Source organism: Schistocerca gregaria, chromosome 1, assembly GCF_023897955.1.
Source record: "Schistocerca gregaria isolate iqSchGreg1 chromosome 1, iqSchGreg1.2, whole genome shotgun sequence".
In the NCBI taxonomy this organism is placed as follows: domain Eukaryota; kingdom Metazoa; phylum Arthropoda; class Insecta; order Orthoptera; family Acrididae; genus Schistocerca; species Schistocerca gregaria.
In genome coordinates, this window is record NC_064920.1 from 706,373,109 (window position 1) to 706,396,319 (window position 23,211).

The 23,211-nt window shown below is 39.9% G+C and overlaps 1 protein-coding gene across 5 annotated transcripts in view; it reads left to right on the forward strand.

Annotated features, from left to right (window-relative positions):
• The window catches only part of LOC126365766 (UDP-N-acetylglucosamine--peptide N-acetylglucosaminyltransferase 110 kDa subunit), a 572,676-nt gene that overhangs the window by 438,230 nt on the left and 111,235 nt on the right, over positions 1-23,211 (forward strand). For all 5 annotated transcript variants that reach the window (XM_050008284.1, XM_050008324.1, XM_050008293.1 and 2 more), the window contains one exon: positions 10,462-10,705. In XM_050008284.1, the coding sequence (XP_049864241.1) occupies positions 10,462-10,705 (244 nt within the window). The remainder of the gene's footprint in view (positions 1-10,461; positions 10,706-23,211) is intronic.

Sequence of the window (23,211 nt, forward strand, 5' to 3'; positions counted from 1 at the left end):
GTATTCAGTTACTCGGCTTTGGTATTGTTTGGATAAGAGTTCAAAAAATTAAAATGTAGGTTGCTGTGGAGGAAGAACAAAACAGATTTCATAGATTGATCATCCTTTTCAAGTCTGCATGAAACTTGGTACCAACTTTAACCGGCTTTATTTGATTAAGATTATATGAATCTGCTTCAATGACACTGAAACTTCTGGGGAAGTGTGCTATATAGAAGTGGTCTACATATTCGATTTACTTTTAACTCTTGGATCGAGAATATGTGGTTGTGAGCTCTTTGGGTGATGTTTGAGTTACTGAATTGATGGAATGTGTTATTTAGCTCTGTTAGTATTGAGGGAAGTCTTCCAGTTGCTAAGGTATCAGGCCTTCCAGAATGAGATTTTCACTCTGCAGCGGAGTGTGCGCTGATATGACACTTCCTGGCAGATTAAAACTGTGTGCCCGAGCGAGACTCGAACTCGGGACCTTTGCCTTTCGCGGGCAAGTGCTCTACCGACTGAGCTACCGAAGCACGACTCAGGTCCGGTACTTGCCCGCGAAAGGCAAAGGTCCCGAGTTCGAGTTTCGGTCGGGCACACAGTTTTAATCTGCCAGGAAGTTTCGTATCAGGCTTTGATTGTCAAATGGTCTTCATAAACTTTATTCAGTTACAGTCTCTTGACAGTCCACCACGAACTCGCGTACCATGCCCCATTCTGCCTCAATATTGTAATCAGTCTTGTGATGGCCATTGTTGAGACAATTTGTTCACTTTTTATGCTGTGCAGCAGTGCCAACAGAAAAGTAGGATGTCCTTTGTTTTTTAAGTACACAGTTTTTCTTGTTACACAGAAATCTGTGTGTTGAGTGGAGTCATTAAATGCTGCTGCATGATGTTCTAAGCAGTTGGTTGGTGGTTGAAACCTGAAATTGATAGCAGTGAGATTTTTGGGGAAAATTTGTGTATCACAAGGATAGGCGAGTGGGAAATCCAGGTGATACATTTGTTGCAATAGAAAAGAAAGAAAGAAAGAAAAAGACCTCAGATCCCCTGAGATAGAAATTAAACCTTCATTTGAGATTGTTTGGGCAAGGCTCAGTATCAGCAGTGGGCATAAAACTGTTGGATGCAACCTCAAATTTAGCTTTGAGGTTGTGAAATCACGCAGTGTCAAGGTAGCATTGCCATCCCTGCGTACCACTGTGCAACAGTCCGTCAAACTCTTACCTCAACGGGCAAAACCACCAGTTACACAACCAGTAGGCAGGAAAGGACAGGAGGAGTACTCCTGTGAAGATCTCCTCTGTCCTTCCAGCTAAACACCACCAGTTTTTCCTTTAATCAGAAAGGCTTGACGAAGTCTACCAAAGGCAAACGGTCTACTCCTTCGCCAACTTGAAGATCCTCTTAGTGTCACTGTGTGGTACCTTAGCCCAGCCAGCCTCTGTCTCGCCGTTGTGCACAACCAACTGTTTTTCAGCATTTGACTCCACAGACCGACTGCACAAGCCAGCTGATGCTTCTGTGGAACCTATGGTGCAGGATCCTCCTGCATCTGTAGTAGTGACTCTATACCCGCTATTACTTGGCGGCGGCTGAGTTGGCACATCTACATCTCTTCCTCCTCGTGACTGTCCTCCAATGGAACGTCCGCAGCCTTCGGTCCCACGATGATGATTTACAGCTGCTTTTGGCATCACAGCATCCCCTTGTACTCTGCCTTCAGAAAACAAAATTGCGCTCTTATGACCACTTTGAGCTTTCACATTACTTACCGATCCATTTTGACGTTCCCCGTGTGGTCGGCATTCCAACTCATGGTGGTATCATGCTGCTCATATGGGATAACATTCATAGTCAGCCCTTCTCACTGACTACTCATCTTCAAGCTGTTGAAGTTCGCCTTTTCCTTCCCCACCTGACTTTTTCCCTCTGTACTATTTATGTACCTCCATCATTGGAGATCACCAGGACAGACTTCCTTCATCTTATTGGGCAGCTACCTTCCTCATTTTTACTACTCAGTGACTTTAATGTCTATCATCTGTCAGAGAGGTTCCCTCTTGGCTGACCTTAACCAGCTTAATCTCCTCTGCCTTAACACTGGGGCACCACTTTCCTTACCGACTCCTTGCACACCTATTCCTATTTGGACCTATCCTTTTGCACTGCGAGCTTGCCCAGCATCATGAATGGTCCGTTCTTTCTTACAGCTACGTGAGCGACCATTTCCCATGTGCTCTCCGTTTGCTGACTCCTACCCCATCTGCATGCAGGCCCAAATGGCAGCTTACTAAGGCTGACTGGCGGCCTTCAAAGAGCTGGATTCCCCAGTTGTGATGACCAGGTGGACTAATCACCGTTATCCTTACTGCTGTAGAATGTTCCATTCCCTGCACTTCCTCTTTACCACGTAGTGTGCCAGTCCCTTGGTAGACTGAGGCATGCCGCGATGCAATTCGTGCCCGGAGACATGCTCATCACCTTTTTAACTGTCGTCCTACAATGGCAAACTGCATTCATTATTAACAGATGCATGCAAAGTGTTGTCGTGTTCTTCAGAATAGCAAACGAGCTAGTTGGATTTATTCAGTACTTCTTTTAACAGTACCACCCCTTCCTCTGTCGTGTGGGCCAACCTCTGACAGCTCTCTGGGACCAAGATCCATTCCCTCATTTCTGGCTTCACAGTAGCAGATGTTATCGTGGACCCTGTTGATATCTCAAACACCTTGGGCCACCAGTTTGCGGAAGTTTTGAGCTCTTTCCCACTATCACCCTCCTGCCGTTGGAAGCGAGCAAAGGTGGCTCGGGCGATACCCTTGTCTTCTCTGAATCGTGAGTGCTATAATGCCGTCTTTACAATGATGGAGCTTTATCATGCTCTCAGTTCATCCCGCTTCCCCACCCCAGGTCTGGACGCCATCCACATTCAGATGTTGCAGCACCTTTCTATTGCCGGCAAGCACTTTCTGCTTAACATGTACAACTGCATCTGAGCAGAGGCACACTTGCCAGATGCGGGCATGAAGCCACCATCATATGCATACCTAATCCTGGTAAGGACAAAAACCTACCTTCTAGCTATTGCCCCATCTATCCTACCAGCTGCATTTGCAAGGTGATAGAACATATGATTCATGCCCAGCTGGTATGGTGGCGCAAGTCTCTCAATTTACTGACGAATGCACAGTGTTGATTTTGAGCACGGTGTTCTGCAGTTGTTTCATGATGGTTTTCTTTGGAAGTCCCAGACTGTAGCTGTGTTTTTCCAGTTGGAGAAGGCCTACGACACCTGCTGGAGAACTGGTAACCTCCGTACTCTTTACACGTGGGGGCATCCGTGGCCACCTACCCTGTTTCCTTCAGGCATTTATACAAGATTGAGTTTTCAAGGTGCGTATGAGTTCTGCCTTGTTGGATGCCTTTATCCAGGAAAAAAATGTGCCTTAGGGGTCCGTCCTGAGTGTTGTCCTCTTTGCTATAACCTTTAACCCTATCATGGCCTGTCATCCACCAGGCATCACAGGCTTCCTTTTTGTTGATGATTTTGCCATCTATTGCAGTTCTCCACGGACCTGTTTCACTGAGTGGCGTCTCCAATGTTGTCTTGATTGTCTTTACTCTGAAGCATCAACAATGACTTTCACTTTTCCACTGACAAAACAGTCTGTATGAATTTCTGGTGATGCAGGTGGTTTCTCCCACCATCTTTACATCTTTGACCTGTTGCCCTTCCATTGAAACTTTGAAATTCCTGGGGCTCATGCTCGATAGGAAACACTCTTGGTCCTCCCATGAATCTTTCGTGGCAGCCCGTTGTACACGGTACCTCAATGTCCCATGTGTCCTCAATGGTACTTCCTGGGGCGCTGATCACACCACTGTCCTTAGTTTGTACCAGTCACTTGTTCATTTGAAACTCTACTATGGGTGCTTTGTTTATGCATCTGCACACCCACCCTCTTACGCTGTCTCAACACTATTTGCCATTGTGGTATCTGTTTGGCCACAGGCTCCTTTTACACCAGCCCGGTTGAGAGTCTGTATACTGAAGTTGCTGAACTACCCCTGTTCTACTGCGATGACTTTCTCCTTGGCGGGTATGCATGCAGTTTGTCTGCCATGCATGGCCACCCATTCTATGCGTCCTTCTTTTATGATTACTTTGATCATCAATATGGGGCTTGTCCTTCTGTTACCTCCTGGAGGCTGCTTTTGGTACTTGATACGGCAGCTTAACTTCAAATTACCTGCACCTTTCCCGGTGGGTGTGAAGCTTTCACCACCTTGGCTTTATGAAGCGGCCTATGTTAATTTTGGTGTTCATTCGCTTCATAAGGATACTACTCCAGCCTCAGTCTATCGTCTTCAGTTTCACAACCTTCACATGGAACTTCGTGATAGTACCTTTGTATACTCTGATGGCTCTTGGACTGACCGCAAGGTTGGGTGTTTCTTCATCATTGGCACTTGGGTATTTCAATATCAGCTTCCGGCACACTTCTCAGTATTTAGAGCTGAGCTCGCCTTGTATCAGGCCATGGAGTACACCGGGCGACACAGCGTTTTCAATTGTGTCCTCGGCTCAGACTGACTCAGTGCCTTTCAAAGTCTGTCCACTTTACACCATCCATCCCTTAGTGCAGCAGGTCCAGGAAAACAGTCAACTGCTCACTCTTGGTGGAGCCAGTGTGATGTTTCTGTGGGTTCCTGGTCATGTCGGTCTGCCAGGAAACAAGGCTGTCGCCAATGGTGCAGTCCTACCTCACCCTGCAAGTACCTATATTCCCTCCGATAATCTCTGTGTTGCTTTTTGCCAGGTGGTGGTGTCCCTTTGGCATCACCAATGGTCCTCCTTTCACAGGCATAAGCTCAGGCTTACTCAGCCTCCCCCAGTGGCTTGCACGACCTCCTCTCGGCCCTCCCGTTGGGAGGGGGTTATTTTAGCTCGGCTCCGTATTGGGCACTGCCTTTTCAGCAGTCGTCATTTGCTAATTGGCACTACCCCACCACTTCGTACACATTGCACTCAAGTTTTAACTGTCTGCCACTTCCTGATGGAATGTCCATTTTTTAGCCTTTTAAGTTCCCATTTGGTTTTGCCATCAGAGTTATCTGCCGTTTTAGCAAATGATGCGCGGGCTGTCGACCGAGTCTTACTTTTTATCCGCCAAAGGTGTTTTTTTAGCCCTTTTTCCATGTGCCTGTTTTTAGCTTTCTTCTATTATGTCAATTGGGACTGACAGTCATGTTTTAACTCCTCTGTCCTCATGTTCTGTAGTTTTGCTTTGGCACATATGACCCCAGTTGTTTTTGCGCCCTAAAGAAAAAAAAAAACCGAACCAAAATAATTGGATCCTTCTGTTGCTCATTTGCTTATATGTAAGTTCCCCAGTTGTACTGTAATCATCAGTGAAGATGTTAATCATGCAACAATTGCTTGGCAAAATTAGTTTTGTTTGTGGCGGGTTTAACTAAATGGTTTGTCTGAAAACTACCTACAACAGTGTGTTAGGAATCCCACTCATGATGAAAATATATTGGATCTAATGGCAACAAAACAAGGCAGAAGCATGTAGACAAACTCTGGCTCAAATTTAAGAATAAATAGTTGACCATGCACTGGATAGGTGCATACCTGCATACCCAGTAGAACAATTCGTAATGGTAGGGAATCTCCATGGTCTACAGTCCCTGTAAAGAAACTTTTAAAGAAACAGAGATTACTGCATAACAAGTGTAAAACAAAGTGTAAGGCTATAGATAGGGAGATGTTGAAAGAAACATGTTCGGCTGTCAAGAGAACAGTGCACAATATCTTCTGAAGCCACTGTAGCAGAATATTGCCGAGTGATCTTTCACAGAACCCAAAGAAATTTTGGTCATATGTTAAGGCTGTTCGTGACATCGAAGCTAGTGTCCAGTCCCTAGTGAATAAGACAGGAAATTTGTGTTCCAAAATAGCTTCAGGGCTGACTGTCACCATTCACCTAAACAATAGACTCGCGCTTGAAAAATTGAGCGCCCCCCCCCCCCCCCCCACTCATATATGATAAATGTAATAATATCTGTTAATACTACAGTGAGGAAAACAATCCTAAGACTGCAGAAAAAAGTTACAAAAAAAATTTCATAATTTTTAGTAGTCAATCATTGCTTGCAATATGAACTATTCTGAACAATCCTTATCAGTGTGATGCTGTTTTTGAAACTCTGTTACTCCTTTCAGCCTATTCTTTCACTAATTTAAAATTCTATCCGAGGCAAACATAGATACGAGGGTTGGAAATTAAATAGTGGCAACTACGTATTCACAACTGATAAGAGTTACGTGTTTGCACCTGTTACTGCCCTTCAAAGTAGTGACCATCGTTGTGTAGAACCCGTTGCCAGCGATGTGAAAGGTGTAATATACCATTAGCAGAGCCTGTTCTGTTGATGGTGCGAACAGAGCGGTTACTGCCTGTTGAATCTCTGGAACAGTTCTGAAGCGAATGCCACGAACTGTTTCCGTCATCTTCAGAATCAAATCAGTCACTATGACTTAAGTCCGGGAAGTATGATGGATGGTAGAGTAGTTTCCAGTCCCATCGACCGAACAGAGCAGCCACAGCTTGCGCTGTATGTGCCAGTGCATTGTCATGCAAAATTATGGTTAAGTTGTGCAGAAAGTGTCGCCGCTCCTTTCTCAAAGCTGGTCACAGGTGATACTCCAAAAACAAACAGTAATGTTGTGCATTGACAGTCTGCCGTGGAGGAATGTAATGCATTAGGATAACATCTTCACAGTCGTACACGAGTAGCACCATAACTTTAGACTGGTCCATTCACACCATCAACATAACAGGCTCTACTAACGGTATACCATGTCTTCCACATCACTGGGAACAGGTTCTACACAATGCTAGTGACAACTTTGAAGGACAGTAGCAGGTGCAAACATGTAACTCTTTTGTATTGATTAAGAATAAACAGTTGCCACTATTTAAGTTCCAACCCTCGTATGTGTGAAACACATTTTCTGACAGTAGATAAGAGGTGTTTCTGAAACTTGTAAAAACCAAACCTTTTGGGTTTTTGCAAGATTGTTTTCACAACAATGTTGTGTTCCTTACCAACGTAAAGTACAGCTCCAGAGATGTAAAGTGACGCCATAGTCAATTTTGTAACTTTAATAGTTTGATTCTTCTCGTATACACTTTATGTTGGTATCTTGAACATCTTGGCAACCCACCTTCTTTTTATGGAGAACACGACCTGTTTCATAAATGTTGTGTGCCAAGCCCGAATAGTTGGCCAGGACAGTGGTTGCCTTTCATACCATGTTAGAAAGTTTCATTGCTCGTGGCTATCGATTGTTGTCTTCATGAACCAGGCCACATACTGAGCTTTCTTCTTTGGCATCTTCATTTTATCATGTTTTAAAACTCATATTTTGCATAAGAATTGCATCACCTGGAAACATAAAAAAGAAAGAAAGAATAAGCTTAGAGTTGTTTTGCCCCAGGTTGAAATTATCTAATCATATGTTGAAAAACATTTGTTAACATCTCATATAGTTTGTTATTAAAATCTTAATTTGTAAAGATAATTTACAGACTGCCTGTACATCCACTGTGCCCCACCCAGCTGCTCAGAGATTTCTTATTTTAGTCTGTGTTTTTTGTCATTCATACGGAGAAAAACCTCAGAAGTAATTTTGATCATATATATTGGGCTAAACTACTCAGTGTTACTTGGGGCATTCTCCATTTTCTACCTTAGTTTAGGATTGTCAGATGTGGTATTATGTAGAAAAAGAAGAGAGATAAAGAGCAACAAACAGTGAGGTGAGGTGGGTTGTACAGAAAACATGAAATGAAATGACTGTGTATAAGAATTCCTTGGTGGAAGATGTAACCATTACTGAAATTAGTGTTTTGTTTCTATTAAAGTACTATATACAATATTTTGCATGTTGTAAAAAGGTTCGTCTCATCTATTTCCTCTGATAATTAACACAACTCTTGATTCTATGCTTCTTATTTGCAAGGACTTTAAGAGATCACAGTTTTTGCATTGACATTGGTTGTCATTGGTACTTTGTTTTTATTTATTTTTTATTTATTTATTTTGTTTCAGTTCAGGGCACTGCAGCTCTGTGTGTCTGAAATCTGTTTTGCCTATAAAGTTTTAAAATTAGATACAAGAAATTTGACGAAAATTATTGCCTGAACTAAAACTGTATTTTGTGACTTGCTCTTGAAGTTGTTAGCTGAAAAGAAATGTTGATGTACAAGGTGATATGGCATCAGATTATGGCATCTGTGTGGGTAATTAATAATCGGTGAAATTTTTGGTGTAACACTGCAGAACAAAAATTGAGAATGTTGATTGTACACTTACAAATTAGAATTACAGGTGCCGCAGTATTACACTACAGCATTCACATAATAGTAGTACATAATAATTGTATATGACATACCTGTTTTGTGAAATGTAATTTTTGTAAAACAGAGGATGCAAAACATTTAACTACATGCAGTTATTTTCTGTAGTGGAGATAATTTAGTTGGTGTAATTCACCAGGTAGAGGTTGCATGCGTGTGTGCGTGTGTTTGGAGTCATAAGTCACATTTTTGTTTCATTTTGAGAAGCATATAGCAACAAAAGAGGACACATAGTTTGTATAAAAGCTATCCATCACAAAACTCTCAGCAGTGTGCATGAGCAATGATACTGTTGAAGTAATTCCTTGCTTCATCACCATCCACTCCTTGTCTACTTTCCCCTTCACCTCCATCTCATTACATTCAAAGTTTTGTCTTTGATGCCAATTTGATCTACAGTATTTGTTTCTGTACCTCACGCAGAATTTCCAGCACCTTACCTTTCCATTGCTCACTAAGTAACCCACAATTTTCAAATGGTTTTTAGATTAAACGTTTGTGTTCCATTGCCATAAGTATATACTAGTAACACACACAGACTGTAAACTTCAGGTGCTTCGGAAACTTCATTTTGTAACAGTGGTTAATCCACCAAAGGCTCTCCTGTCTCTCCTGCTGCACTCCCCTCCTGTACCACCCCAACACCTCACACACCAAGAAAAAAGAATTGTTGTTTCAACTTCCCGAATCAGAAACACTAATCTCATTCAGTAGCTTCATTTTTTCCTTTTCCTTTTGGTGTACTCCTTGAATATTAGTTGAGCTGATTTCAGACCTACTTCCAAACATGCTCTATTCATTTATTCCATTCAGTGTTGATTGTTACTTGTGCTAAAGACAAAGAGGATAATGTTGTCATGAAAATTAAGGTAGTCCAAGTGCATTACAAATACACATTTCTTCTTGGTTCAGCAATTGAGTAGATAATGTTGCTCTATAGCAACACTAATTTCCAATGGCCATTTTTTAAGCAATAAATCTGCTCATTTTAATTGCCCTGTTGAGGTGCTGGATTACACTGCACCAAGCACACACTTCATGCTACAGATATTGTGGGTAAAGGAAAGAAAAAAAGAGAGACCAAACAACATGGAAATATGAAATATAGGTGCAACTTTGAATGTGAAAGTTACAGATAACTACTGTAAACAGGTTTGCTTGTTATGCAAAGCAGCAGCCAGCTAGCTGTTACCTTAATTACTGCAGATTGTCCAAGAGTAGATTTGTTGTTGCATGAAGATGCAGGATTTTATATAAATTAAAGTTTCTTCCAGAAATGGCTATTATTGGATTTATGAATGCATGGTGTCTGTTCTATCGGACATGTTTGAAAGAACAGATAGCATGCATTCATATACTTGATTGCCTCGATGACCAAGGAATCCACCACCTTCAGCACAAATGCACATTTATGTCCGACCTCCTGCGGGTATCTGGAAATAAGTGAGTGTCTAGGATGTGGAGGGGGAATGTGGAAGGTGGCACTGAGTGGGAATGTGGGTTGCCTGGGAGGCAAGACCAAGATAGTCCACCCAGTTGTGATAAACAGTGTACTCAGGGTGGGCAGTGGTTAGCACAACTGTGTAGTAAGCAGGAGATAACAGGTTTGAATGCCGGTCCAGCACACATTTTTTCATTCATCACCACAGGTTCTGCATCAAGTCTCTATGCAGCTGATATCAATAGCCCCTTTCCTTTCCTTTCTCCCTCTCCTATTTACATAATATTATTGGGTTATTACATTTATTCTACCAAACATGGTAGTCTTGTTAACTGAGAGTATATCCTGTGCTGAATTTTGTTAATGTGTAACAACATATGATATGATGGGTGTCAGAAAAAGATCTTCAGATTTTACTACTAGTGGAATGTTTTTACAAATGTCTATCACTTGTTTAGTTTTAATAAATTGGAAGAAGATCGTATGATATGATATAATATTTTGTATCATAACATGTAGCTTCTTCGTGAAAATTCATGTAACATTTTTAATTGACATTACTGTGATACAATTCCCACAATAATCTGTCTTCACGTTTTCACAGATCAGCCCACTTCAGTACTTTGGCTATTAAACAGAATCCATTATTGGCCGAGGCATACAGCAATCTTGGCAATGTGTACAAAGAGCGTGGTCAGTTGCAAGAAGCTCTGGAGAATTACAGACATGCTGTTCGTCTTAAACCAGATTTTATTGATGGTTACATTAATTTGGCAGCTGCTCTTGTGGCTGCAGGTGACATGGAACAGGCAGTACAAGCATATGTTACTGCCCTCCAGTACAATCCAGTAAGTAATGCCATTAAACATCTTTTTACTGTCAGACATTTCATGGATATTTGATATGTTTACCTGTCATGAATACTATGGAATGTGAAAATAGAAAACTAGTGAAGGGTGCTGATGAGACAGTGCAGCAAGAAACAGTTGCAGAACAGCTTAGAGGAAAGAATACGTTTACAAAAGCAGACTTCACATGAGGGTGTGGTAGAGACAACAAATTACAAGTACAGTAGAAGATCGGCATACTGCTGATTAGGATGTAATTTGGTATAAAGTAAGCCCCACCCCACCCCACCCACCAACAAAATCATTTATGAATGAGTTTTGCACTCACCATGTATTTTATAAACTTAAAAGAAATCTTATTGGTCTGCATGTAACCTTCCTGCAGTATAATCCACTGCTACAACCTCCAAACTCTCTAGACAGTAACCAAACCAGATGGATGTAATTAATCTGTTTGGTTTGTGTTGCTTGGCATTAATTAAAATGAGCAGAAGAACCATCATGTGGATTATAAATTATTCATTCATTTTCTAGCTTTCCGAGTGCTTGTTACACACTCACAGAAATGGAAAGCATAATCTGTGAGTGATAACTAAAAATTATTGGTAGTGTGAAAAGTGGTGAAATTAAAAAAAGTTTATCAGCCTAGTGTGGTGTGCCTGAAGGAACAATCTGGGGAAGGATGAAGATGAGAATAAACTTAGTTTTGTGAGCATAATTACGAATGATGTCAGAATAAACAGAGAAAGGACTAAAGTAGGAAAAGACAGTGAACTTGATGAATGCCTTTATAGATGATTTTTAATAAAGAGAAGTGAAGGTGTCTCTTTCCAGGCCAGTTAATAATGCAATAGCTGAAAATTTTCACTTTGATTTACATGGCAAACAAAGATTTTATAGCTTTCGACATTTGGTTTTCATTATGGAAATTGAATACGCCAAACAACCATTGACATAGAAGCAATGTCTTGCATCAGTGAATCTGCTTCATTTTCGTGGAATCTGCTTCATTTTCGTGAAATTTTACACTTGGTAGACGAAAATTTAAATGACTGTCAGGTGAATAATTGTGATGATGTGCCACTTATCACCAGTTGCTTCCAAATGGAGTTCTCAGGTGGAGGGGGAGGAAGCAGGAAGTCCAACGGGTTTGAAAATGAACAAACGTAGAATAACCCTCCTCTTTGCCATGAATAAATCTGGCGGACATAAGCTGAAAGCTCTTTGAATAGGTAAAGAAAAAAATGCAAGATGTTTCCTGCGTGTGAACATGTCATCACATTTCACTTACAGGCAGTCAAGCAATGTTTGGATGATGGGACATTTTCACCATTTGGTTTCAAGGAGAGTTTGTTCCATCAGTGAGGAAGCAATGGCAGTTTCTGAAGCTGAGAGAAACAACTCTACTAATCCTTGATCACTGTCTGGCTCATCTCTCTTCTGAGGCATTGCAGTCAGAAGATGGAAAAGAAAAACACAATTTTTGCCAAAGAAACGTGATGGCATTAATTAGCTGCTAGATCAGGGCATCATATGAGCATTTAAGGCCCATCACTGCCATGAACTGCTCACTTCAACAGTAATCAGAGGAGGAAATGGGGACGTTCTCAAGTGTGTTACATATTCAGTAGGCCCGCTGTGGCCACACACAGCTCCAGCCACTATTCAGTTGCTGAACAAAGTGTTCCATTGAAGAAAATGCAACAAATACACACTGTAGTGACATGGATTTCAACAGCAGTGATATCCAGTCTGCATGTGATGTTCTACAGTGCAGTATCGAAATTAGACTTTGAACCATTGGGTGGTTGTCGACAATGAAGAAGTGATTTCTGAGATCTTACATGACAAAGACATTACGATGCTGTTTGAAACGAGAGTAGTGGAGATGTCAAGGATGAGGATGATCCAACTTAAGAAGAAAGTATAGATGTTGATATCAGTACACATGGAAATATTGCACAATATAAAGAAACTGATTGCATGGATGGAGTGACAAAGTGAACCATACCATATTGAGCTGTTGCACCTGACGAGCAAACAAAAAGCTATGCACTGACAATAGTGCATTGAATGATCTGCTAAAGAAAGCTGGCTGCTTTAAAGCCACAGAATAATGATGTACTGCAGCTTGCAGGCAGTTTTGTAAATTATCCTTCTGCATTTAAACTCAAACTCTTCTTGTTTGGCAAGTTTCTGAAATGTTTTACTCATAATGTTTTCTGTATTGCCTTCAGAGTTTGCATAATCTCCTTAAACGTTTTTAAGAGAAAAGCATCACCACATCGGCCACCTTAAACTGTTCAATGCCTGTTAGAATGGTTAGGCTCCCGGTTCTCTTCTTGTCTACAGCTAATAGGCATTCCTGGAAACGAATGGTTAATCTTGTTATTGTTAAAGAGGTCAACACTGTGACATTAATGGTTTTCCCACAAAATTCATCTAAAACACTTGCACACAAATCACTGACAAAATACTGTACACCAATGAAAATCTTTTGCTGTTGGGATTATAACGCAGTTACCAGGCAGTGAACTGCATAATAATACAGATTTCATGTCGTCTGTATCTGTTAACATTAATGCCTTCATTTGTTGGCTGTAATACCTGAGATGCTATCATGCGGTGTCTGATAAAGTAAATACAATGCATGTCCTATTTACAGAGGTTATTTTCAGATGTAAAACATTTTGATCATACTATAGTATAAAAAACCACTCACTCTGTCGTTTGCTTCTCAGCACTCCCCACCACCTTGATCCTGTCACCTTTTTCTCTTTGGCTGCACAAAAAGGCAGTTTTTTGTACTGTTTCTGGTCACATTGATAATTTAATAAGCAAGCCTGTGTTCGTACTGTATAAATACAAAAATGTTTAAAGCAGCCAGAAACAGTTGTGTTAGAACTTTCACAAATTTTGTTGAATTAACAAAACTTATTGTTAGCAAGTTTTCTCATAGTCTTCATGTTTTAATTTTACTGTGTCATCTGAAATAAAGTAAATGTATTTTGTGAATGACAGAAGGTCGAAGATTCGCTTTTCAGTGTGCAAATTGTTACCTGTTTACTCACTGACCTTGAAGATGAATGGAAACTTAGCCAGATTACAGCAGATTTCTAATTAATAATGTTCAGACTGCAGAAGTTTTACAATATGGAACGTGCTGCTCTTGAATCTGAAAGATTAACCCCCATTCTTTCTTTTTTTTAGAAATTCTTTTCATGTATTTGGATACTAGCATTGAGTGTGTTGTGATTTGCACAGATGCACACAGTTGATAATATTTATAGTGAATGTGATCTCGGAAGCGCAGCATACCTCTCATAACAACCCAATGGAAAACCATGTTGATGTTAAATGAACAAAAATACAATCATCAGAGAACATATCCTCTAGAGTTGTTTTTGATCCCCAAATTTCACACTTTGCTGGAAACTGTCTACTTATGCCCAGAGGAACTGAGAGTAAATAATTAGTAAGCTGTCAGTGTAAAATAGCTACAGATTGCCAGCACTATACTTCAGTGAATAAAGTAATTTCAAGGAAAGTTGCTACTTACTTTATAGCAGAGATGCTGAGTCACAGATAGGCACAACAAAAAGACTGTCACAAATAAGCTTTCAGCCAACAAGGGCTTTGTTGAAACCAGCGCGAGCGCACACGCGCACGCACACACGCGCGCGCGCACACACACACACACACACACACACACACACACACACACACACACACACCTGCTCGTGTCTGTGTATGTGCGGATGGATATGAGTGTGTGCGCGAGAGAGACTGTATACCTGTCCTTTTTTCCCCCTAAGGTAAGTCTTTCCGCTCCCGGGATTGGAATGACTCCTTACCCTCTCGCTTAAAACCCACATCCCTTCATCTTTCTCCTTCCCTCTTTCCTGACGAAGCAACCGTTGGTTGCGAAAGCTTGAATTTTGTGTGGGTGTTTGTGTGTCTATCGACCTGCCAGCGCTTTCGTTGGGTAAGTCACATCATCTTTGTTTTTAGATATACTTTTCCCACGTGGAATGTTTCCATCTATTATATTCATATCATTAATTTGGACCCAACAATTACGTTTGTTATTGTCACTGTTGCATTTTGAAATCTTTTGTAGTCTTATTTTCTCTTTCTGTTTGTACCAGTAGTTTCACTTTGTATTCACCTCCTTTTTACCGTAATCTACTATACAATTTTATCCTGCCTATATATACTCAATAATACATAACCCAATTCCAAACCATAACAAAAAAATTTATTTATTTATTTATTTTTTTTTTTTTTTTTTTCTCCTTCCGCTTTCAACACTACCGCTGCTATAAAATCCACAGTTTCTAGTTCACAAACAGTTCCTTTCACTTATTAAACAACCATTTCGGCTAGTTCTAATAACTTTCGCTTTATTTCCATTTCCCACATCACTGATCGTTTTTAGCTGCTTCCCACAGGTTTTAACGTCATTATTTCTTCGCCAGACAATTGTTAGCCCCATTTTCATAATCTGCCACCACAAAACTGCTACTTTTAATACATTTACACGCAGTTTTTTGAAATTTTCCCGAATTCCTCCACCCTTTAACGTGTTTTGGTGGCAACACAACCACCTAACCTATGTGCACATCATTGTCTAACAAGTTCACCACAGGATCAACATAGCCCAGCTTTAACCAACACTTTTTCGCCTTTTTTCACATCATATCCCCAGTTGCTTTCTAGATCACCGTTATCTCTCCCCATATATTTTTATTTTCATTTTCATTTCTGCCTCATGTTCCACTTTCCACATTGTAATACCATGTCACCCCCACAACGACCCCATTAAGTTTTATTTACATTCCCTCTGCAAACATGCCTTCGTCCTAGCCAGATTACGCTCCCATATTTTATTTTCTCAGGCTTGTCTGACATTTGGCATTACCCCCAAAGGCCTCACACTTAAAGTTCCCATCTCTGGCTGCAATCCTTCTTTCCATCAGTCCCTATACCAGTTCCAAACTGAACAATCCATTGCCCTCACCCATCTAATACTTCACCTACACATAAACTCAGCCAATGAACACACCCGTCAACTCCTATCCTTAATAAAAGTCCTCAATCTTTCTTCTCCCACATCCATACCGGCTGTTCAGAGCATCCTCCTACTGGCCAACCGCAAATTAGAACAGCATGCCAACCTCCACCTCAAACAATCCAATCTCCTGGTTTCCCACCTCTGGAAAGGCAACTCATTCACCCTTCACAACATTTCCAGCAAACATCAACCTCCTCTCATTGCACACAAACCCAGTCTCTCCCATCTACTTAATCTCCCACTTCCAGCTCCACTCCCTCCAAAACCTCAAAATTCCAATCAACACAAGCTGGAACCACAACATCCTAATTCAGTAGTTAACCTTTCCTCCAAACCTTTCTCCCAATCTGAAACCTCTGTCCTATCCAAGGCCTCACCCTCAGCCCCATGGTCTGCTTGTGTGTGTGTGTGTGTGTGTGTGGTGTGTGTGTGTGTGTGTGTGTGTGTGTGTGTGTGTGTGTGGACCAGCCAGCGCTTTCATTGGGTAAGTCACATCATCTTTGATTTTAGATATATTTCTGTAGTGTTACATACTTGGTTTATTTACTTCATAAACAAGTCATGTTGTCTTTCATTGATTGATTTTAAATAGTTGTTTCAAACCATGTGTGTTCCTGTTGCACAGGACTTCAGTGATGGGCTCGCCCTAGATCTAGCTTATTCTGGTAGTTTATCACAAACATCAAGAATTCATTTTTACATCTTGTTGACAGCATTTGCATTTATATCATTAGGGCCAAACTGCCGTCTTAAGTTTTAAGGATTTTCTTTTACACTTAGTCATATAGCTTACACAAATAGAAGTGCAGTATTGGTCACTCAAAAAGCACTTGTTTTTTGGGGAAAAGATTACAGTTCTTGTTGGAAGAAACAATCGTGCCTTTGAAAAATTACTCAAACTCTGTTGTGTTCTTTGTGCAAATGGTGAATGTTTCATTGACAAGCTTGTTCTGGTCCTTTGGAACAGGGGAAAAAGAGGCTAAAAATTTTCATGACAGTAAGGCTAAGTGGCCTTTGGTGATGTAGATAAAAAAATTGAATCACAAGGGAGATTGAAAAGTTTACTGAAATTCTGTTTCCGTACAATGGAAAGCTGCTCTCGGCATTCACTGGCGTTCAAAGGTTTAATAGATACAGGAAGTAACTTTTCATGGCAAAGAGCCATTGCTGGGAGTCCCTAGAATTGGGATATCTTAAGACAGAGTGCAAGCAAAAGGCCATTTCACATATAGTAGGGAAATGGGGAGTGTAACTTGACTAAATTCAAAAGCTTCATTCTAATACCACAGACAGCAACACAACTGAGGAAATGGTTCCTGTACAGACGTGAAGTGAAAAAAAATTCATCCACTTCAAAGTTCATGGATTTTTCGAAATACATTCATTGAATTGTTAATTCTTTCAGCATCAGCTGTATTCAGTAGCTATACTGTCCATACAGCTGATGCTAAAAGAATTCACAATTCAGTTAATATATTTTGAAAAATATTTGGATGGCTGTAGGATTGTCAAGTAAAATAGGTGTCCTTGGATTTCTTCAATACAGCCTTTCCACTCTGAACCAACACCAAAACAAGAGTACTTTCTCTGGTTACTGGCAGGTTACTTATACCGGGAACTTAAGTCAGTGTAGGTGGGTGGCAAAGCGTTTTCACATTGAATACGTACATATCTCAAGATCAATAATTGATATAAAATTCAGTTAACTTGAGAATGGCTCTTTAACAATATATGTATATTTCTTGTTCGAATGTACATACAATCCTGACTTCTCATCAGAAACAATTAAAGCACCATATTGTGCTTTCATATTTGTGGGTCCTCTGATTATCATAATACTGCTATGCCTATCACTTAGGTTACTATGAAGAGATTTTTCGAACTGCATTTTGTGTGTAGTTATTCAATCGGATTCTCTCCTTATTTGATGATAATCAGAGTATACATGCTGTGGGCAACTGGGAAATCTGGGATAAACTCGGGAATTTTTTTGTCCAGGAAAATACAGGAGAAAACCCAGGAATCTTTAGAATTCTGGGAATTCATCATTGTTTTAGTCTTTAGTTAATTTTTTTGTAATGTTGACTGGTAAGATCAGCAAAATGTGTCAGAGACTTTAGTACGAAGTCTAAGGAATACTTCACAAAAGCAAACTGCCATTGATAACCATTACATCACAACTGTTTACATAAAGTTCATTCTGAGCAGTTGCCAGCAGGCTGATGGGCATATGCAGTTCAGTTGTGTAGGAGCAGTAACTTCTCCTACTTCTGGCTACTGGAAATGTAACTGCATCAGTAACAAGAAGCAGTCATGCTACACAGAAAAAAATTTCTGGCGTGGCCAATTTGCCAGATTCACGCATCTGCAGAGCATTCTGGGTTTTAGTGGGGAGGGGAATAGTGACCCATGTTCTGTTTCTTCTTTGCTTAAAGTTCACATGTCAAATGAAAGCAAAAGGGATTTCTGTAGCTTGGAGCTATCAAGTGAATTAAAATATATTCACATTATTATGGGAGGCTCTTGTTAGCTTAAATTTTCTGTGTTATTTTCACATTTTTGGCAGTCAAGCATTAATCGCCTTGCACAAGTGAAGTTATTTTTGTCGGTTTGCTAAAGTAATGTGGCTTTTATTCATCTTTTTCTGCAGATGCTGTCAGTTTATAAGAAATGAAATGTTTTCACCCCACAATAGTGGCCAGTTTAAACTGTTCACTGAATTTAGATGCACATTTTCATCTTCTAGAACTTAGGGCATTATGCCATAATAAATAATCAAACATAAGGGAACTACAGTACTGGTACCCCAAGAAAAGTTATATCCTGAAAAGTGCACTGAGAAGCTTAATATCAGGTTGGGACGTACGAATTTGTTCTTTAAGCCGAATTATGCATTCCTATGTTCTTGTAGTATCCTTTGATATCCTAGTTCTCGTATAACGTCATGTAAGTATGTGTATGAACATAGGCTTCCTACATCATCGTAGCTGCCCACGTGCAGTAACACTTGTTCACTTGTTTTCTGGTGCTATCTGGCATTTGCTGAAACGAACACATGTCTACACCCAGAGTTCGCGGGAAAATATTTGCAAATGGTTCTTCAAAAAGCGTTATTTTCAAAGGAAATTTTCTGTTTCACAAGATAAACTGTTACGTGTGAGAATGTGCAATGAATTTCTTAAATTACAGGGCGTTCGACTCTCATTTAAAAAGTAACACTTTCAGGACCAGCCACTTTGAATAATTTCGAGCCCAAAAGACCAGACATTTTCATTGTTGAAAATTTTACTGGTATGTTTTTGTGGATTATCTTAAACTGTAACACACATTAAAAAGACAAATAATATATATGAAGGCTTAGCTATTCTTGTAGCTACACTGTTTATGTCAATTTAAACCATTTACTTTCCCTGTTAGTGCATTTATGCTGCTGAAGAGTGATGTTGCTATTGGCTGACTACATCATGTGTCCCATGCTCTGAATATCTGCTGTCATTGGCTGATGACTTCACATGACATGAGCTATGACTGGCATACAACAGTGCATTGCAGTCTCTTTCAGTGCTTTGGAAACTAATGTGCTGTGTTTGGTAGAATTCAGATTTATACTTTTGTAATATGAAAGTATGGAGTGCATCGTAATATGAAAATATGCAGTGTACATGTTGCTGCACATCAAAGATCTTTACAAAACGTGCTGGGAAGTTCTCGCTGGTGTATAAAACCTCTACCATTCAAAGGATTGATGTTTTTACAGTTGGAACAAATATATTTTTATGTGGGAAATTTTTTGTCCATGTATACACTCTGATATTCCAGCAGTGATTAAGGCAAATAAGGTGCAAGGTATGCTCTAAGCAGACGAAGCTGAACAAGAGGTTGAAGAAGATAAATCACCTGAAACGATACAATATGCATTAAAGAGATTTTTCTTCCTCCACACATCACATTTCCGTCTTTTGTTACTCTTACTGCCTGTACTTTCTTCAGAAGATTCTCGAAGAAGCCCTTTCAGTACAAATGAATGCTCCTGCTCACAAAAGCGAAATTAAAAATATATTGGATAATATTTCTTTGCAGAAAGAGCATTCATTCTTCCTCAAAGTTTACAATAAAGTTCTCAAAAAGGATTAGAATTAGAAACAGTTTATTAAACATATCATTGCTGGCGAGGGTAACAAATACCTAAGGCCAAACCCATTCTTAGGGTGAAATAACGATCAGTTTTGAAATAACGATCAGTGCGTCTTTGCTCAAGTCATGTATATTTGTCGAGTAATATTGGGAAATATTATTTGGAAAATTTGGGTGGAGAATGTTTAAAAGGTGGTGCTGTGTCTTTAATGTTTCTGTAAATTTGTATGAGAATAAAAAATAAATGGCAGAGATAGGAAAAAAGAGTATTAGTTTTGAAGAGAAATAATTGATGCATTTACTATTTTCCTACTTCAATGTGTTTTGGTGTCACATAGCTGTGGTCCAGTTGGGCAGAATTTTTTGCGAATTATTTTTTTTACTCTGGTAGGATTAAGGATGGAAAGCAACATTTTACCTTTCAGAACGTTAGCTATAGCTATGGGCCACCTTAATGCACACATATAAAATGGAATTACAATCAAATCCAAAGAAACCAAATGAGTTTGTATGATAGATTCCATCGTATGTATGTATAAAGGTTGATGAGCTTAACCATTTTTAAGGCCCCACATTCTTTCATCCAGGAAAAAAGAAGTTTCGATCATCATCTTTGAGATATCCTCCAACTGATCCTTTACTATTATGAATACTCATTTTTAATTTCTTAGGATGTAATGAATAGTTCATGAAATTTTGGGCATGCAGCCATGTAGATACTACTTTTAAACTAATATTTCGGGCGCATGTCATCCGTCCATCCTCGGAGCGAATTGCAAGACTGACAAGGTGCCAAGCACAGCCTTACATGCCCCACCGCAGTGGTAATGCATATGTGGGTCACAGATGCTATTTGGCGGCAAAGAGCTTCTCTTAACATTCGCACCACCTGTGCTGAAATCATTCAGATATTGATTCACTTATCAATGTATAATCAGTGGTGGCAACACCTGGTCGACTTTCCTGTAATTTAATTACACCAAGATCTGGAGTCCATGCCTTATCCAAATTAAAATCATCATCTCTGTTTATTAAGTTATCAGTTAATCTAATTTCTATTGCTTTCATGAAAATAGGATCCCAAAAGGAAGAGGTGGAGGTTAAAATTTTCCCTGTCACTGTAGTTCATCAAATGTCCCATATCTATACAATGCTCTGCCACAGCTGACTAGTCTGGCTGTAGTAAGCATGTATATCTTCAGTGTTCCATGCACTTCTCATGAACGGTGCATGTTGACTAACCTGTATCTGATTTATCACAATTTCTGCAATGTGTGTGATAAACGACTGTGTTACGAAGCAATAAATCATCTTTCATAGAACTGAGTAATACTGTAATTTTCACCGGTGACCAGAAGATTGTCTTGACACTGTGGTTTTGAGAATACGGCTTGTCTTAGAGGAAAGAGTGCTCACATAAGATAAGAATGCTCTTGATCTGGAGATATTAGTTTTGTCTTCCAGATCACATACTTATTTCGTAGGATTCACATTGAATCATCTCCCGATGTGTTGCTGGGAATATCCATTCACTATAAAAATGGTCTTACGGTGTATGATGAGCTCCCCATACAAATTGTCATTCTCTTGGATATACAGTGTGCCCTGTTCACTAAGGGCACCTTGTGTTTTTGGAGGGTGATGCCAACTACTTTGATGTAAATGTAGATTCATACATGTTGGTTTATGATATACACGATGTCCCAATGCGCCTTCAACTTCACTACGAATGGAAACATCCAAAAAGAGGTGCAGCCATCTTTTTGTATTTCCATTGTAAGTTTAATACTAGATTGTTAAAATTCGGATGATCAAGAAATTCATGTCATTCATGCTCCTTGTGAAGCCATACTACAAATATGTTGTCCATGCACCTCCAGAAGATTGTTGTTTCAAAACGTGTCCAATCCAGTGCCTTGCCCTCTCAAGTCTTCCACAAATAATTTAGATACCAGGGGGAGAGGGCACTTCCCATAGCGACACCATCAGTATACTCACAAAATTCTCATTAACTAGAAAATAAAATTACAGGAATACGTGCTCAAATAGGGATGTGATGTCTTTGTCTAAATGTTGGCCAATAAGAGACAAAGAATCCTTCGAAGGTATGAATCTATATTTACATGCCAGTAACTGCCATCACCGCTTCACAAATCCTGAGTGCAAAGGGCAAACGGTGTATCCTATAATGACAATTTCCAAGATGATCTCAAACACCTTCAGAGTGCTTTTAAAGTGAATGGGTATTCCCAGCAGCAAATTCAAAGAGGATTCAGTGTGAATCCTAGTATGCAAGTACATGATCTGGAAGAAGAAAGTAATACATTCAGATAAAGAGCATTTTTGCATTATGAGGATGCTCTTTCCTTGCTGATACGCCATGTTCTTGAGAATCATCCTGTTAAGATGATTTTCTGGCCACGTAAACAATTACAGTCTTACTCGGTTCTGTGAAGGATGATTTAAGAATCCTGAAAGAAGGTTGTATACATGGAAGAACCCTGGAGATACTAAAAGGTATCAGATTATATAATGGTAAGACAGAGATTTAGGAACCAGATTTTAAATTGTTAGACATTTCCAGGGGCAGATGTGGACTCTGACCACAGTCTATTGGTTATGAACTGTAGATCAAAACTGAAGAAACTGCAAAAAGGTGGGAATTTAAGGAGATGGGACCTAGATAAACTGAAAGAACAAGAGGTTGTACAGAGTTTCAGGGAGAGCATAAGGGAACAATTGACAGGAATGGGGGAAAGAAATACAGTAGAAGAAGAATTCGTAGCTTTGAGGGATGAAGTAGTGAAGGCAGCAGAGGATCAAGTAGGTAAAAACACGAGGGCTAGTAGAAATCCTTGGGTAACAGAAGAAATACTGAATTTAAGTGATGAAGGGAGAAAATATAAAAATGCAGTTAATGAAGCAGGGAAAAGAAATACAAATGTCTCAAAAATGAGATAGACAGGTAGTGCAAAATTGCTAAGCAGGGATGGCTAGAGGACAAATGTAAGGATGTAGAGGTTTATCTCACTAGGGGTAAGATAGATATTGCAGGAAAATTAAAGAGCTCTTTGGAGAAAAGAGAACCACTTGTATGAATATCAAGAGCTTAGATGGAAACCCAGTTCTAAGCAAAGAAGGGAAAGCAGAAAGGTGGAAGGAGTATATAGAGGGTCTATACAAGGGTGATGTACTTGAGGACAATATTATGGAAACGGAAGAGGATGAAGATGAAATGGGAGATATGATACTGCGTGAAGAGTTCGACAGAGCACTGAAAGACCTGAGTTGAAACAAG